Source organism: Topomyia yanbarensis, chromosome 3 (genome assembly GCF_030247195.1).
Source record: "Topomyia yanbarensis strain Yona2022 chromosome 3, ASM3024719v1, whole genome shotgun sequence".
Lineage (NCBI taxonomy): Eukaryota > Metazoa > Arthropoda > Insecta > Diptera > Culicidae > Topomyia > Topomyia yanbarensis.
The window spans coordinates 416,937,185-416,954,411 of NC_080672.1; the positions used below are offsets into that span (position 1 = coordinate 416,937,185).

At 38.5% G+C, this 17,227-nt stretch overlaps 1 protein-coding gene across 6 annotated transcripts in view; it reads right to left on the reverse strand.

Moving 5' to 3' along the window:
- LOC131693500 (homeobox protein PKNOX1-like) overlaps positions 1–17,227 on the reverse strand; it is a 252,461-nt gene that overhangs the window by 16,479 nt on the left and 218,755 nt on the right. For 5 of the 6 annotated variants that reach the window (XM_058981359.1, XM_058981360.1, XM_058981361.1 and 2 more), the window contains 6 exons: positions 15,896–16,599; positions 3,332–3,476; positions 2,990–3,259; positions 2,843–2,927; positions 2,375–2,781; positions 2,163–2,228 (listed from right to left, as the gene is read on the reverse strand). In XM_058981359.1, coding sequence (XP_058837342.1) covers positions 2,163–2,228; positions 2,375–2,781; positions 2,843–2,927; positions 2,990–3,259; positions 3,332–3,476; positions 15,896–16,122 — 1,200 coding nt within the window. In that variant the 5' untranslated portion in view covers positions 16,123–16,599. The remainder of the gene's footprint in view (positions 1–2,162; positions 2,229–2,374; positions 2,782–2,842; positions 2,928–2,989; positions 3,260–3,331; positions 3,477–15,895; positions 16,600–17,227) is intronic. The other variant, XM_058981363.1, reaches the window with a different exon arrangement.

Here is a 17,227-nt window from a genome sequence, read left to right on the forward strand (position 1 = left end):
GAAAATTTTTAGCGCCGAAAAACCTAAAAATAGTTTTTTTTGCTATAAATCGAGAGGGTATACATTTTTATACATTATTTTGCGTTGCATTTTATGAGATCTTCGACCTATACTAGGTCACCTGAAAAGTGCAAAATCACTGTATCTAATTGCTTCTGACGACGGTGGTATACTGAGGTCGGGCGAGAGGCGTTAGATGGCTACTCGGAAAGAGATTGATGCAAAATTCCCTGGTCATTTTAACGAAAATATTTCGCTCGCACCAAGCACTCCCTTTAGCTCAAGAAAAAAAGAACAAAAAGTACACTTTCTACTGCTGCCAAGTCAGAGCAACGAACGAGCAAAGTGAACGCCAGTTAGTAGGTCCTACACATTGCTTCTAGAACAAAGAAAACATTGTATTTACTTTGCCGTCGTGAGTGAAATTGACGAAAAAGCGCAGCTTCGACCCAACGACCGCGGTCGTTGACTTAAGGGGGTCTCCTCGTCAGTGGTCTATAAAAAGATGGTTTTTTTTTATCTTCCCACAAACCTTTCTGTCTTCAAAAATTTCAATCCGTTTTATTCAAGTCCAGCAGCTTTTTTGTCATGTCAGTCCCATATCTAGATTTATTCACAATAAATGGTGTTGTTCTCTAATTTGAAGTGTATACAATCATAAACAACGTTCGTATTCGAGTTGTGCGACACGAAAATTTCAAGTGCGCAGACTACAAGTTAGGGAAATAGCGAAAATTATTGCAAACTTTATCGCTCGTTTTCTCAATTGCATAGAAACATTAATGGGGCAGACCAGCTATAGCAAAGATAGTGGAGTGAGCTAAATTGATTATTATCCAAAAGACAGGATGTGGATTTCGGAAGAGTGTTGACATAGAACTATAAATTGTATAAAAACAATATATAAAAGAACAGCTCGACATCAACTCAAGAGCAAGTACACGGCAGAACATCCAGCAAAATTCAAAGGAAACGAGCTACGCAATCAAAAATTAACGACATAATGACACATAAATTATATTTTGTAAATGGTACTCGGCTCAGTATAACTAAGTGTTATGAGCCTGAAATAAAGAAAGAATAATAAAAATAATTTGAAACTGGAAATTTTCTTGAGAGCGCGGTGAGTGGGTCCCTTGTGGAGTATGGAAATGACTAAATAAACTGACACTCTCCCTCTTTACCTAAATTACATATACCCCCTTAAGAATTGTTTTCGTTAGCACTTGCATAAAGTCTAGTTCCATCTACTTGAAGATTCTTTGAAATAAAAAATCTTTGAAAATTGAATATTTATGATTATAAAGACACTTATCAAAATAATTCTCAGTGAATCCACTCCCAACCTACGGAGCAAATCCGGCTCACAACTCTGATCCAAAACAAGATTATGACAAATTCATACGTTTACGTTTAAAACTGTAAATCGTGTTCCCAAAATAATTAAAACCTGGGACGGGACCTGGATATTTTCTTTTTTCTGCTCATTTTATTTTTCGTCTCGCATAGCCTCTCCTTCTGCCTCACATTATTTCAAACGGGCTGCCAGCATTTGACAGTTCCCTCTAGCTGCATTTGACGTTAAGTTTTTTTTCGTTTCCACCAGTCCCGTCTCAGACCAAAACCGCAGTTGTACACTAATGAGTGGCCGTACATAAAAGTCAGAATCGCAAATCATGCTTCGTAAAACTAATTGAATTCTATTAGAGAATAAAACTCAGCTATAATCTTCAAGCGTGAAATTTGGTGTCACTCAAGGAGTTCGCACCCGCTAATGGGGCATGCCAGAACCTTCAATGTATAAACTGGACAAATAAATAACCGGTTTATGCTGAATAGTTTGGAATAAACTTAAACATTCCATGGAAATTGTCGGCTGAAAAAAAACTAATCAATTGGAACCGGTTATTTTTGTTCAGTTCCAACTATGGAAGGTTCTTTTCTTAAAGACTCTTACATTCCGAGTTTCTCGCTCTAATAAAATTAAAGAGGTTTCACGAAGCAGCGGACCGCCCATCCTAATTTTATATTCGGCCCGGCTCAATTATTGTGTCTTTCTCAGAGACCTTAAAGCTGACCCTCGTCATGTCATGTCATGTAGAGTGGCAGTGAAAACCTGGACACCATTATTTCAGAACAGAACTTGTTCTGCAACCACCTACTTGCAACAGCGTGAGTTTGGTTTGGGCAGCTAGTGCTCGTTTCTCGTCCTCAGTAGGATAGGGATGCTGTTGGATTCCGTTGGCACCGTCAGTGTTGGAACATCGGGATGCGTCGCAGCGAGAAATCGCAGCGTGCAACGAGAGAAAAAAGAGAAGAAAAATCAAAATTAGTTGAAAACAAAGGAAATAACACACTGGACACGAATACTAACGACTAGATGCTGAAATAACCAAGCGCGCAGTGCGTTGGTAGCATGCTTGGGGAAAATCCCCCGTTTTGATTGTTTACCGCGGCTCTTATCGTCGGTTGCGGTGGTGTCCATTTCGGAATCGTCCAATTCTTCCGAGCAGCCACTGAGTGACAGCTGATCGTCGGTGAACACATTTGACAGTGGGTGTGGTGAGTTGCCTTTTTGGCTTAGGGGGGTGGTGCTGGGAATGTGTTGTTGTGGTGAAACGTGGTGTGGTGTGGTGTTATGATGGAAGGATGAGAAGGCAGATTGTGAATGATCAGCTGTCAGTGGTGTGTAGGGAGCGATGTTAGGATTCTGTAAGTGTTTTGGTGCATGCTCACAGGTAGTAGGCCTAGGAGGTATGTGCAGTTGATCAAATTGACCTGCTATGTTTGTTTGAATTGAGAAATTAGGAAAAAAGAACAAAAAACTTTTTCTGGTTATTACCTTGCATATTGCTGTACTCATTGGTATCGGTTGCCGACAGGTAGTCGGTATTTTGGTAATATCCTTGAGCGCTCCCGGATAGATCCTAGGAAATTAAACAAAATATTACAAAATTAAACTATTAACTAGATTTTCAAGAATTTCTACCTGTTCTGGACTGTTGATAGGACTATTCGAGTTCGATAGGTTGTTGTTATGCTCCGACGCATAGTCCGAGCGGAGCAAATTCTCCGACTGCATTTTCCCGCGCAAGCAGGCAATGTACCGCGTACAAAAATCCCGACAGAGCTCCTGAACTTTTTCCAGCTCGAGCAAATGTATCCGCAGGACTTGCAGTGCTTTAATCATAAGGCCATCTAGTTCTGAATTGTTTGTTAGAAGGGGGCGTTTTTCTTTCTCCAGCATCTGTACGAAGGCCTGGTCAACAATAATTTAGAAAATGGGTGATTGAAATTTTATTTTCCGTGTGAATATGCTTAAACAGCTTACCTGAACGTCCCGGGAGAAACTATCTCCCTCGCTAGTTCCGTTGGCAGAACCATTCGGACTGGTTGAGCTCGAGGAGGGAATGTAGCCTTGCGTTGCCTGTTCGCATTTCTCTAGCAGCAGCGCCAGTAGGGAAAACAGTGGATGCCTGTAAGCGGATATAAAACGACCCGAATGAGTGGAAGGAGTAGAAAATATAAAATCGAAATGCATTTTCCTAGTAGTCTATTGTAGAATAGAAAAAAACTAAAACGATTTTCTGAGAAAGCAAACTCTCTGGCTTGCATTGTGTACAACTGTGACTGTGTGCGCTGCTCGGTCGTCTCAGAACCGTAATAAAGATATTACAGTCATTTCAAACATTGCTAGATTCCATGTCTTTCTGTGCCGAACGAGAACCCTTTCTTCCACTTTCTTTTATCTAGTTAGGGATAAGACGACGATTGTCCCAAGGAGCTTTGTAAAACATCATGTCTTGCTATTTACTTATAGTCCAATATATGACGCTATCCATCGGAATACAAACGTGTGTACACTCGAGAACCAGATCACAATGCTTCTTAGCTTTGGTTGGGCCAACGATGCAGACACTATTTTAAAGATATCTACCGCACAGTGCGCTTCTTATGAAATTCAGCGGGACAAAATGAGCAGATCTCGCATATTTCAAATTTTTTGTAGCTTAAGAAATTCATGATTTTGTGAGTGTTTATATCATTAGGGTTAATTTTATTAAATTTCGTCAGATCTTAGAATTTTTCGTTTAGTACATTCCAAAAACATATAGTACAGTAAAACGGAGCGAAGCAGAGAGCTCGTTTGAGTATTGTTTCGTCAGAAAGCTGATTATGTGGCTACAAAATCGTCATATACAGTTGTCGACATCCATTGCTCTCGAATATGTTTTTATTGAGATACTTTTTTGTCATAGTGCTAGTATGACTGAAACACTTTAATATGAAGTATTTTTTTTTTCTCATACATTCACTGGCTGGAGTGGCATAGGCATAAAAGTCAGTTTTAGCCACCCCGCATCCTCTTTTAGTCGCAGTGAATGAACATACTGTTTTATATGCAACAATCACAGCAATTGTCCTGGTGCTTTTTTTGAGTGCTTAATTTACAAAGTTTCTAGAAGGTTGCAATCTGAAATGTTGATTTCATGATTGTTTAATTTTATTTTAAATGATTGCGTAAGAAACTCGACTAACGAAGGAGAGACGATGCAAAATGACTTTATTGAAAGAGGAGGGGCATTCTTCGACCGGAGTTCGATTGCAGCAAGCATCGATGCAGGTGACATTTTCTTACAACCGTCATTTTTCTTCGAAATTATTCTGTAAAATTTTCGGACAACGATCGTTGCTTGTGATCAGGTAAAAGCTATAATTTGTGGGCTCACTTCCCGTGTGGAAAGTGATACATTCATTTTGTAGCAATTGTCGCTAAGGAGGATATAAACTGTCGGCCGGCAGACATGGGACCGTCCTCAATTGGAAGTCTGGCAGAAAGTATGTGTGAAAGATATAATGAGGAATGAAATTCAATAATCGGAAAGTGAACTACCACGTGAAGAGAGAACTATTTAGGACTGGCAACATATGCGGTGAGGGCCATTTAATATAATTTATTATAACCAAAGGTATGATTGGGTACTAACTTGTGTAAATATGACATGAAGTGTTTTAGGTTTTGTGCTTTTAACACTATATAATCATTTTAACAATATTTTCCATGACATTTAACATGCGTTCTTATAATGTATGTTATCAAAAAAAAATTAATTACAGTAACGCTACAGAAAGGTGTCTATGGCAGACAAACACGTGAAGAAGGTCTAAGCAGGGTTGCCAGTATTTTTCAACGAAAATCCGACAGTTCAACTAAAAATGTCTGGCAAAATCTGGACCTCAAAGTCATCGAAATTTGGCATACATTTTAGTTTTCATAGAATGTGCATTAGGGCATTGCAAATTTTTTTTTGAATTCTCAAAGGCCCCCCTCTCACATTGTGACAAATGTCAAAGTAAGCTCAGATGCCAAATTTCACATCATTTGGACAATTCAAGACTCCCGCCCACTTCGCTTGAAATTTTTGAAATTGGTGCTATGGGAAAATATGGAGGAAAAATTATATTAAATGCCATAACTTTTGAACTAGCAATCAGAAAATTACAATTTATACCCCTTTTTAAAGAAAATAAACTTAGTACTTGAATGGAGATACTTTTGTTTCTAGAAAAATACGGGAAAGTGGGGTACTGGGTCATTTTGGCCCAAAAATCCCCTATTTTTAATAATTTTTCTGCACCGTGATGCAAATCATACACATTTTGCAGTTTTTCTAATTTGAAAAAATCTCAGAAATCGAACGGAACCTTTTTGATCTTGTAACAGATACACTTCCTCTAGTTTCATGCTAAGCGCATTACAATGGCTCTCTGTGAAGCAAAGAATTTATTACTTAACAATGGTGTTCATTTTTAAAATTATTAATGGAATGCTGCCTCGATATTTGTGTGATCGAATTGAAAGAGGAAGTGATGTGCATAGGTACAACACTAGAAACGCGTCGGATCCAAGAACACCAAACTTTTTATTTAGTAGATCACAGAACTCCTTGTTGTACAAAGGAATAAGTTTTTTCAATTCGATGCCTAGGCATATTAAACGTGCAGCAACATTAGCGGAGTTCAAAACACTATGTATTTCACACGTAAAATCTGCTTTGTAGACAGATTTTTGAATTTTTATATTTTGGAGTTATTTGAATAACTATGTAATACCACGAAGATTGTATTTTTTTTTCTCTTCTATTATTTGCATTTAGTCACACTAAGTTATTATATTCGCTATGATGATGATGGATTTTTGTTACTTGTTTATTAAAGCTATTAAAAAATAATGAGATGTCTACAAAAGTCTGAGCCACGCGCGCGCTAAGCAGATAGAGACTAACTTGAAATCGAACATGGTGACCAGCACTAAAAGCTCATCGGGTTGAATCGAAGCTTTTAGACTTTTGTTGTGATCAGGGTCTGATTTGATGATGGCGTTGTGTTGACTTTGCTCGACAATAGAGTTAAGTTCGGTTATTGCTGCGATAGTGGTAATAACGGAGTTAGCTCGTTGAGTATGGGGCTTGATGACTCCTTCTGATAACTACTAGATATCGGGTTCAATTCCTGATCAATCAAGGATGTTATCGGATAGAAGTATCCCTTGATTGCCTTGGGTTAATGGTAGGAAACTTTCAATAAAGGGGTCTGATGTGGATGATATAACTCGACCGGACTCTGCACTGCCACTAGGCTCGTCACTGCTCACCTTAGCAGGTGGTAGTACCGATGTTTTGGTCAGGCGGGAGGAGTCTTACAGAGAATTATCGGAAATGGAAGCTATTGGGTTCAATTCCCGATTCTATCAAGTATCTTCCCGGAATGGAAATTTTCTTGATGGACCCTGGTTGTTGGCGGAATATTCGAAATGTATCTGGTTACGTTCTTTTGAAGGAAAGCTATGTCTGCAAATTGAACCAGTCCGTTTCTTTTTGTTAACTGGTTTTGTTATGGATCAAAATATTAATTATCTTTTAGATAAATCGTTCAGCTCACACCTTTGTGGGGGTATGAGGTGGGACCATCATCATCATCCAATTACGGGAAGTTGGCGTTATAGGACATCTTGTCATTCATATTAAATTTTATAATTTTCTCATGCGTATATCTCTATTATTCTTCATTATCACATTTTTTCATTAAATGTCCTAATACCTCAACTTTCCCTATTTTTTCAGGAATGAAACTCTTCTCATGTGATCCCTTAGCGTATTTTACACTAAAAGTAGTAAATTAAATAAGAATTTTGTTGTTAAATGGAGTTAATAAGTGCGATTTTATGATAAAAATGTGAAAGAAAGACTATATGTCAGATAATTTGATGTTTCTGAATTTTTCCAGTAACGAATCTATTCTTATGTGGTTCCTAAGGATATACTTCTCTGATGGCTAGTTATGGCATTTAATATATTTTCCTCCATATTTTCCCATAGCACCAATTTCAAAAAATTCAAGCGACGTGGGCGGGAGTCTAGAATTGTCCAAATGATGTGAAATTTGGCATCTGAGCTTGACTTTTGTCACAATATGAGAGGGGGTGCCTTCAAGAATTCAAAAAAAAAAATTGGAATGCCCTAATGTGCATGAATCTATTTTTGTAAAATTTGGGACATTATTACCCAAATTTCCAAAATGTGTATGTAGCAGCTTCTAAAACTTAAAAATCTGGCAGAATGAGAGATTTGTTTTTTTGCCTGAAAGCTGCCAAAACCGTTGGCTGTGCTAGATAAATCTGGCATAATGACATCCCTGGATCTAAGTGCAGATGGTCGGTGTTAAATAAAATCGGACTATGTCGCAAAACATAAAAAATGAGACGTTTGGACTTCACTATCGTGTGGGGAAGAGCGTTCATTTGTGCGCACTGAAAACTGCGTTAATCAGATTGCCATAACGTTCACTAGATCATCATGACGTTCTTGTGTTTGCAAAATCTTGCGCGTAGCTGTGCGTGATGGGCGTAATCGCGATTGCATGTTCGTCTTTTTGTATCATCGCGAAGGGGTCGGGCGTTTGCAAGTTGTCTAGGGATATAAGTGTCATTCTTTAATTGGTCCAACTGAAGGCATATTCCTAGGGTGCTAGGACCGAGAGCAGGGATTTCCGAACGTGACCGATTCATAATCGCGCGAACACGGACGTTTTTATGTACATTCTTAAGACCGCGTTTAGAGTTTGACGTGCATTGGCTTTAGTGAGACGCGATTTAGGTTTATTTTCCTTACTATGTTTGGCTTGTGTCGAGCGATGGCTAGTGATTAAAAGTTTTTCAGTGTAAAGTGATGATTCTTAAACATTGTGCAATAAAACGGTCTTTAATTACGAAGTGTTTCAAGCGTCATCGTTTGCAGCAAGCTGCAAAAAAGTCAATGTGGATAGCTTCTGTTGCGGGTGAGCACGATTTTTGTCTATGTTTGTCTTCTTTATTTTATATACAGAGGCAGGGTGAACTGTAGTTTCGAATGTTGGTGAGGCGCTAGCGGTCAGCCAGTGTGAAATAGATATGTGCTGCGAATGATGTCTTGAGGAGTACGGAGCAACGCACTAACACCTTGTTACATGCAGTATACATGTTCGACGATAGCAAAGATTGTGTTGTGTCACTCTGGGTGGGTAGGTTTAGTGGTTGGATTTTTTTTTTTGAGAATTGTCCTGGAGCTGTAGAGCCAGGTTCTCAGAAGGGCTCTCCATCAGAATCACTCACAACAATTGCAGGCGAGACTGGAAATGTCACCCACTAAAACCCGGTCAATTGTAGCGGGCCGTGGTTCTGAATGTGATATTTTTTGCGCGGTTAAATAAATAAATAAATAAATAAATAAATAAATAAATAAATAAATAAATAAATAAATAAATAAATAAATAAATAAATAAACAAATAGATAAATAAAAAAATAAATAAACAAAAATAAATAAATAAATAAATAAATAAATGTTCAGATATGTGCAGGCGTAGGGACGTCGAATATGTCGATTCATATTCGCGTGTGTTCTTGGACGATCGCGCGAGGATCGTGGATTTGATTTTTTTTTGGTGTACGGTTTAGATGCTAGAAGAAAGTAGTTCTTCATTGTCACTCGAGTTCCTGCTCATGTCGCCATTGAACATGTGGTCTAGTTGATATAAGCATTATTTTTTTATGTTTATAGGTTCGCGTTTGAGACCGCGTTGGTAACTTTGCAAGTTCTAAAATTTTCACCTTATTACCGGTGTGTTATCAAGTGTTCGTGATCGCGTAGGTATGCGTGGATGATCGCGAAGGGCTTAAACGTTCCTATGTTAACGTGTTTGTCGCGTGTTCTCGCGTGTATGTGTTTCATTGTGTGGTCATTCACATATTCGCGTGTGTTGTTGGATGGTCGCGCGGACCGTCACTCTCATATTTAATTTTTGTTGTACGGTTCAGTTTTTGACGGGGAGTGGGTTACCCATATCACTAGAATTACCGGTCATATCGCCATGGAGCTTGTTGTTCAGTGGATATGAGAGCTTTTTTTTAATTAGTTCAATTGAAGGCATGGGCCTAGACTGCCTGTACCGGGGATGGAGACTTCCAGAAGAGACCGACTCATGATTGCGAGAGCGCGGGAGTTTGTAGGTTCACACTTGAGACCGCGTTTGTAAATCTATAAGTGCTGAGACGTTCACCATATCGCCGAGGTGTTATCATGTTTGCGAGATCGCAGGTGTAGGTGGTATGGATGATCGCGAAGGCCTCAAGCGTTTGTATGTAAACGTGTTGTCACGTGTGCTAGCGAATGTACAGTAGAGTGGCTCGCGGTTGTATGGGAAAATTTCAAAATTATTTGAAGTAGCGGGCACAGCAATTTTTTAATTCCTTTAGTGGTCCCAAATGCCTGTGCAAAATTTGGTAGTGGTTGATGGCTTCCCGGGTTTGCGCATTGCGTTCAAAGTTTGTATGGGATTTTTTATGGGCAAATCAATTATTATTGCATTTACGTTAATAAAGATCGCTATCAACTGACCGCTCTCAAATTTTGCACATGCATTTGGGACCACTAAAGGAACTCAAAAAGTGCTGTGCCCGCTAGTTTAAATCATTTTGAAGTTTTCCCACACAACCGCGAGCCACTCTCAAACTCAAAAAGTGCTGTGCTGAAAAATATCATATGTCGAGCCACTCTAATGTACAGTCCCGTGTATAAAATTGATTTTATAACCGTGTGTCGGGCGTTTTAGGTTCACTCCTGAGACTGCGTTTATGAATTTATTAGTGCTAAAACGACCAATTAGTCACCGGGATGTCATCCTGTTTACGAGATCGCGGGCGGAGGCGGGATCGCGAAGAACTCGAGCGTTTGTATGTTGAAGTTTTTGTTGCGTGTGTTGGCGTGTATGTAACTTCGCGTGTATAAATTATATTTTAAAGCCGTGCGGTCAATAGAATTATCTCGTGTATTCCCGAATTATCGTGCGGATCGTGATTCTAACGCTAAATTTTCCGTGTACGGTTCAGATACTAGAAGAGAGTTCCCCCATATCACAAGAATTCCCGGTCATGTCACCATGGGACGTATTGTCTAGTGGATAAGAGACATTTTTTATTGATCCTAATCAAGGCATGGGTCTAGACTATTTGGACCGAGCATAGGGGCTTCCGTGATCGATTCATGATCACGCGCACAGTTGGTTAATGCTTGCGACCGCGCTTGCAAATTTACAAGTTTTAAAACATTCACTTAATTACCGGGGTATTTTAATGTTGGCGAGATCGCGGGCGTATATACGTGTGGATGCTTGCAATTGCATATTCGCGTTTAAGAAGAGTAATTTAGACATTTTTGCGAGTCATAATTTATGAATGATTCCCAAACAATATTTCATAACAAATATCACGTAACATCGATGACAGAGCAGAGGGAATAAGGCCAAGTTCCCCCTGTGTGGTGCGAAATTCAGAAGCAACATGAATTTAGGCACAGAGAGAATCGTCCATCTCAAGCATAATAGTGAAAATGTACTATCCACCCAAAGGTAATCGTGATGTTACCACCAGAGGCTTTTCCGTTGTTTCTGTCGTTTTTCGTTCAGTGTGTGATTTTTACTGTATTAACAATAGATGACATAATTGATGCCGAAGTGACTGTCATAGTTATACCTCCTGTTGAGCTATGCCAGTATGGCGGCGGATATTTATTCAAATTCCAAAACAAATATCATAAACGTGGATGTATGTTCTCTGTAGTTTAGTTATAACATATTATAATTTTAAATTAATACGTGGGTATCTAGGGCAGGGAATTGAATAAGCAGATAGTACAGCCGAGTAGAGAGGTATTTAATAAGGTTCGGATCATTAGGAAAGAGGAGAAGATGACGTCTTTCTAACAATGTCCACTATATTTAACAAGGAAAGTGATGTTATAACATGATAATTCAGTCTGCCGCAACAATCAGTAATACACACTAGAACAGGAATAATGACTGGCAGAATAGTTGCATGGAAATTAGTATTCGTGGACATTTCGGTTTCCAGTGCTCTCTGATTTACTTGATAGTCTATTGCTGCACTTCAGACCAAGGAGACTCAAGAGAAGATCAGAAACAAAACAAGTGGAATCAATGCGAAATTTTAATTGCATTACTGATCACTTGGCACGATTTGTTAGGAGAATGCTACATTGAACTAGACAAAATAGAGGACTTGACGTTATACATTTTCAGACAATTAGGCGCGAAATTTAGTCCTCCTCCCGAGGACCGGTGTTTACTTGGCAGACATTCGTCACTTCATCCGATTTAGCAAATTTTGTCTCGCTGGACGTACCGAGATCCACTAAGCTATAAGCTGCAGTCCTATCGACCCGTTAAAACAAAAGTTTGCATCACCATTAAGAAAACCATTAGAAATTTACATCACTACGTAAATGTTGGATTCCGTGAAACGGAGTTGTTGTATTCCTTGTTTGAAGTTGAATCAGACGATGAGACGAACAGAGGGGCTAAGATGAATTGGAACTCGTCTACCTTAGCACCTTCCAAGCTATAGGAATAAGTATGTCGACCGTTTTGAATGGTCTGACTGACCAGCTGATCGCTCAAATTCATTAGTGAATCTAGCAGCAAGTATCGAACTACACTTTAATAAATCGATAATTTTTCACAACTCAAACGCTCGTGATGGGTGTCTGTAATCTGTGGAAAATCCCTGCGCAGAAAAGTTGGATTTCAATGTTTCGTGTTTCACTCGTCAGTGATTGACACCAACTTGATGTCAATTAGACAATATATCCAAACTAACACCAAACTTAGCGCCAGTTAGACACTAAATCCAAACAGTTCACACAACATGTATGAATGCCTAAAGCTACTGGCTGGTACCGAGTGATGGCTCTGTTAGTCAAGCACAGAAGCTCTGGGTTGCTGACGAGTATAGGGAAACGAACTATCTTTTGGCACGAGAGCCAAACGCCTGCGTATATGCAACATTTTTTCTCAAAGGAAAAATATGAATAATCCAATTTGCGCATGAGGGCACAACACCTAACTGGCAGCAAGTTGGTGTCAGTTACTGACGCATATTCAAATGCACCTTTTGAAGTTAGTTGTTGTGCCCTAATGCGTAATTTGGTGTAGGGGAACCCGGGGCCATTAAGACAGTGGGGGTAATTTGGACCCCCTCGATTTCTCAGAAAATAGCAAGACTTTCTGACTATGGTATATATTCGTGGAACCGCTATTCTGAAACATTTATTTTGAGAGCTGAAGTTGATTCTTTGTTCTTTGTAGAAAGGAGATACATGGTGTGTCGTTGTTTTGCCATTCTCAAAACAAAAATCATAAAAATGGAAAAACCGGGATTACAGCAACAAATAAAAGTGAAGAAATAAAAGGTGTTTTGGAAAGCTTGTGGCTCCTATTTTATGAAATGATTTTTGTTTGGGTGAAAACAGAGATATTTTCGAGACGCTCACCACTTTTGTGCAATATGAGCGTACGGGGCTATTCGGATCCCCTATTCCGTCATCTACCGTTCAGCGGTTTGCGGCTGCGCACACCATTTCACACGCCACAGCAAAGAAAATACTTGGGCCGCCAATCGGCAGCTGTGACATACCAGATTAGGTTTTCGTAAAGCAATTTTTGTTTGCTTCTTAAGGAGTGTCTCTTGTAACTAATTTATAGGTAAACATAATTCCATTGTACAAAAAAATAAAGAAAAATGATGGTCACATTGTAAAAGGATGGAAAAACGTAGAGGTTTGCAAATCGTCGCCTAGCGCTGCCATTGCACTATGGCCCCAAATCTGTATTTAGGAAGACAAAACTGTTTGCGCCTAAACCGTTGGTTTTAGATATATAGTATCGTCGGCAAACTTTCTTAGAACTTTCCTGTCGATTTTTTTATATTAGTTGAATTAGGGTGGTCCTTGCGGTTAGGGTATTCAAAGTATCAACTTCTTAGATATGTAAAATTCAGCTACATCTACAAAGTTATAAATCAATCAAATTGAAGCAACTTTTCTTAAGAAACTATGTGGCTATCTCTAATGGTTCATGTGCTATGATTTTTGCAATATTTAAGGTAGGGTGGCTCTTTAAAAATTGGTTTTCTATTAATATCTTTTTATGTGATAATTTCTCGCTAATACTTTGTTCTAGAGGTTTTTAGAACTTTTGTAAATACACATTTTTGCCTAAGCAATGAAGTTTCTATCTCTTTTGTTTGCATAGTTACAGGCGATTTTCAAAACAAAAATGGGTTTTTTCAAAGCTATATATCTTCCAACATTGCAAATGGATTTTCAATCTCTTAATTTCATTTGAAAGATCGAAACTTTTGTAGTTTTTGGTAAAAAAAACTGCGGGAGCGTTATTTCTGCAAAATAAACAATTAATTTTTGAAAATGGTGTATTTTTCAACAAAGACCATTATTTACTTTTCAAATAGACGAGATAATAACTTTGTTTCTTCAGCAAAAATCTTCGCCATGCAAAGTTCCAAAAGTGCTGCAAACAAACTATTTACGATAAATCAATGTATGAAGTGACAAATAAGAAATTGTGATTTTAAGGGGTCACGTTTTCAACGTTCAATCTCTTATGGTAAAATCAACTGATAAATAGTCATTGAGTGTGATAATACCGAATGTCATGGCAATTCTATTGGATTTGTAAACGTTTTTGAAAGAACAATCTACCGTACATCTAAATAGTACAGTGGATTTACAGTAGTGTTAGCTGCAAACTATCGTTAATTCTAAATCGGCCAACAAAAGTTATCTATGCTCACTGGTTTGGACTAGTACTCAAAACGAGTGCCAGAAAGAAAATGTTTTAGTCGTGTTATCTTAAAATAAAATCTTGAAACGAGTTTGTTATTCATAGCAGCGGAAATTATTGTATGCTTTTCCAATATTTATGAAATGTTTGAAAGTATAAATTAATTATCGACTATAATGACGGCCATCTGTGGGTAAGTTAAGGAAAGATTCAAAACAAATAAAAGTAAGAGGTCTGAAAATCGCTAACCGCGAACTGGTAAAATAACTCAAAAAGCATAATTCCCTAGCATCTATATAATGCATGATGACGGTACTTGCTTTATTGGCCCCGTAATAGATAACTTTTATTTAGAGTTTACTATAGTACGCTATTAACACTATTGTGAATTCACGCTAACATGTAGTTGTACGGTAAAATGTTGTGTTTTCAAACAATGTCATATATTCAAAAGATTTTCATTATAACATACATTGACTATTTATCAGTTGATTTTACCATAAGAGATTGAGCGATGAAAACGTGACCCCTTAAAATCACTATTTTTCATTTGTCACTTCATACATTGATTTATCGTAAATAGTTTGTTTGCAGCACTTTTAGAACTTTGCATGGCGAAGATTTTTGCTGAAGTAACAAAGTTATTATCTCGTCTATTTGAAAAGTTATGAACGATTTTTGTTGAAATATACACCATTTTCAAAAATTAATTATTTATTTTACAGAAATAACGCTCCCGCAGTTTTTTCACCGAAAACTACAAAAGTTTCGATCTTTCAAATGAAATTGAAAGATTGAAAATCCATTTGCAATGTTGGAAGATATATAGCTTTGAAAAAACCCATTTTTGTTTTTAAAATCGCCTGTAACTATGCAAACAAAAGAGATAGAAACATCATTGCATAGGCAAAATTGTGTATTTACAAATGTTCTAAAAACCTCGAGAACAAAGTATTAGCAAGAAATTAACACATAAAAAGATATTAATAGAAAACCAATTTTTAAAGAGCCACCCTACCTTAAATATTGCAAAAATCATAGCACACGAACCATTAGAGATAGCCACATAGTTTCTTAAGAAAAGTTGCTTCAATTTGATTGATTTATAACTTTGTAGAACACTATGTAGCTGAATTTTACATATCTAAGAAGTTGATACTTTGAACACCCTAATCACAAGGACCACCCTAATTCAACTAATATAAAAAAATCGGCAAGAAAGTACTAACAAAGTTTGCCGACGATACTATATATCTAAAACCAACGGTTTTGGCGCAAACAGTTTTGTCTTCCTAAATACAGCTTTGGGACCACTATGCATTGAGGGGTGTAAATGAACCTTTTATGGCACCAAAATGTAGCTGAGGTTTCAAACTAACAATGAGGACTTTTGACCGGTAACTTTTTTCACATCTATCCATCTAAAAGGGCGATTTGCTTAAGTAGGTCTGAATAGCCCCGGGTTCCCCTATCCATTTTGTTCCTTTGGGAAAAAATGTTGCAAACCCTGCACAGTCTACATTATTAAATATGTAGTTGCTGGCAGAGTTAAAAATACAAAGAATTGTTTGTTGTTCGAAGAATCGGGTTGTTGAGTTGAACTGCGAATATTTAACTGGTTTGGAGCATCCTAACAAAATATTGGGTTATTTAAGCAGAATTTTTAACCGAAAACATTTTTACTTCCAACATTATACAACTCACTTGTACACCGCCCGTTTGTCCGCCTCGAACTGGGCCTGATCGATCTCGCTGATGGTGCTGTTGCTCGGCGAAGACAGTGGCGTCGGTCCGGAAGTGCTGCTGGAAGACGTGTGACCTCCGCTCCCACCGCCACCACCACCGGCCGCTTGGTTTCCGTTCCCCGTAATGCCGGAAGCAGTAATGGTCGCACCGGACACCGGAATTGCAGCCACACTGTTTTCCTGCATTATATTTCTTTTCCTTTTCCTAGGATTTGGATTCACAAACAACCGCTGGCTTTCGAGCAGCTTGCAGTACAGAACACGGGCACAAATATCACACGATTCGATAAACTAACTTATTGCACATACACTGACTCCCCCCGCCCAGAGAGATGCAATTCCACCGGGAATCGACGAAAAATAGGGAACTGATTATTGCACGGTACGTGATTCTCCCCAAACGATAACCAATTCGATCCGATGGACAAAGCACAGTTCGATTTGCATAAACCAGTTCATCAATTTGGCATCGATTGTTTTCTACCACCGTCGCCGTAGTCCTCGTCGTCGTCGTTGTCGTCGCAGTCGTGTTCCGAAATCCGCCACGGTTTATGTTGACAAACCGCCGAAGTGGATTAATTTTTCCATGCTGTTCGGTTGTTGTTCTGCCTATTCCAGTCGATGTTGTTGGATGCTACTGGTGCACTGGTCCGCGGGGGCTGGCTGAAAGGGCAGAGAGGAAGCAAAACGACACGAAATTAGATTTCCGCTGTAAAATTGATGGGTTTTTCGGCAATGAGTGATCGATACAGGGTCGGTTCGAGTAGTGTTATGAAATATGTACGTACAATCATGATTGGGCTCTGATCCATTTGAGGTCAAAATATTAATCGGCTATAAACTGATTCCGAGAGATTGTTCCGATGGGGGACTGTTTCATTATCATAATTTTCAATCAAATGACATTGTTGTATAGGTTTATGATTATTATGGATATTAGTGCGATTGCGAAATGTCATCCCGGATGTTGAGCCTATTTTCATTCAGTTCCTATTGTCTTTGCCCATTTGGTTAGAGCACCGTCATAAACGGAAAATGGCTAATGGTGCTCGATTCTAATGTTCTTTTTGCTCAAACGAGAGTATTTCAGAATTGCTTAGGTATGAAACAAAGATATTGGTACCAATTTATAGGTAGCCCGAGTAATTAGCGATTGCAGCTCGAATAATTAATGAAATCCTTCCCACTAGGGAAATCACCTTATATGGAGAATGAAATGTCGGATGTCGGATTGATTGACATCCATTGCGAGCTCGTAATGGTTGTGGTTGTGATCGTGATTGATTAGATT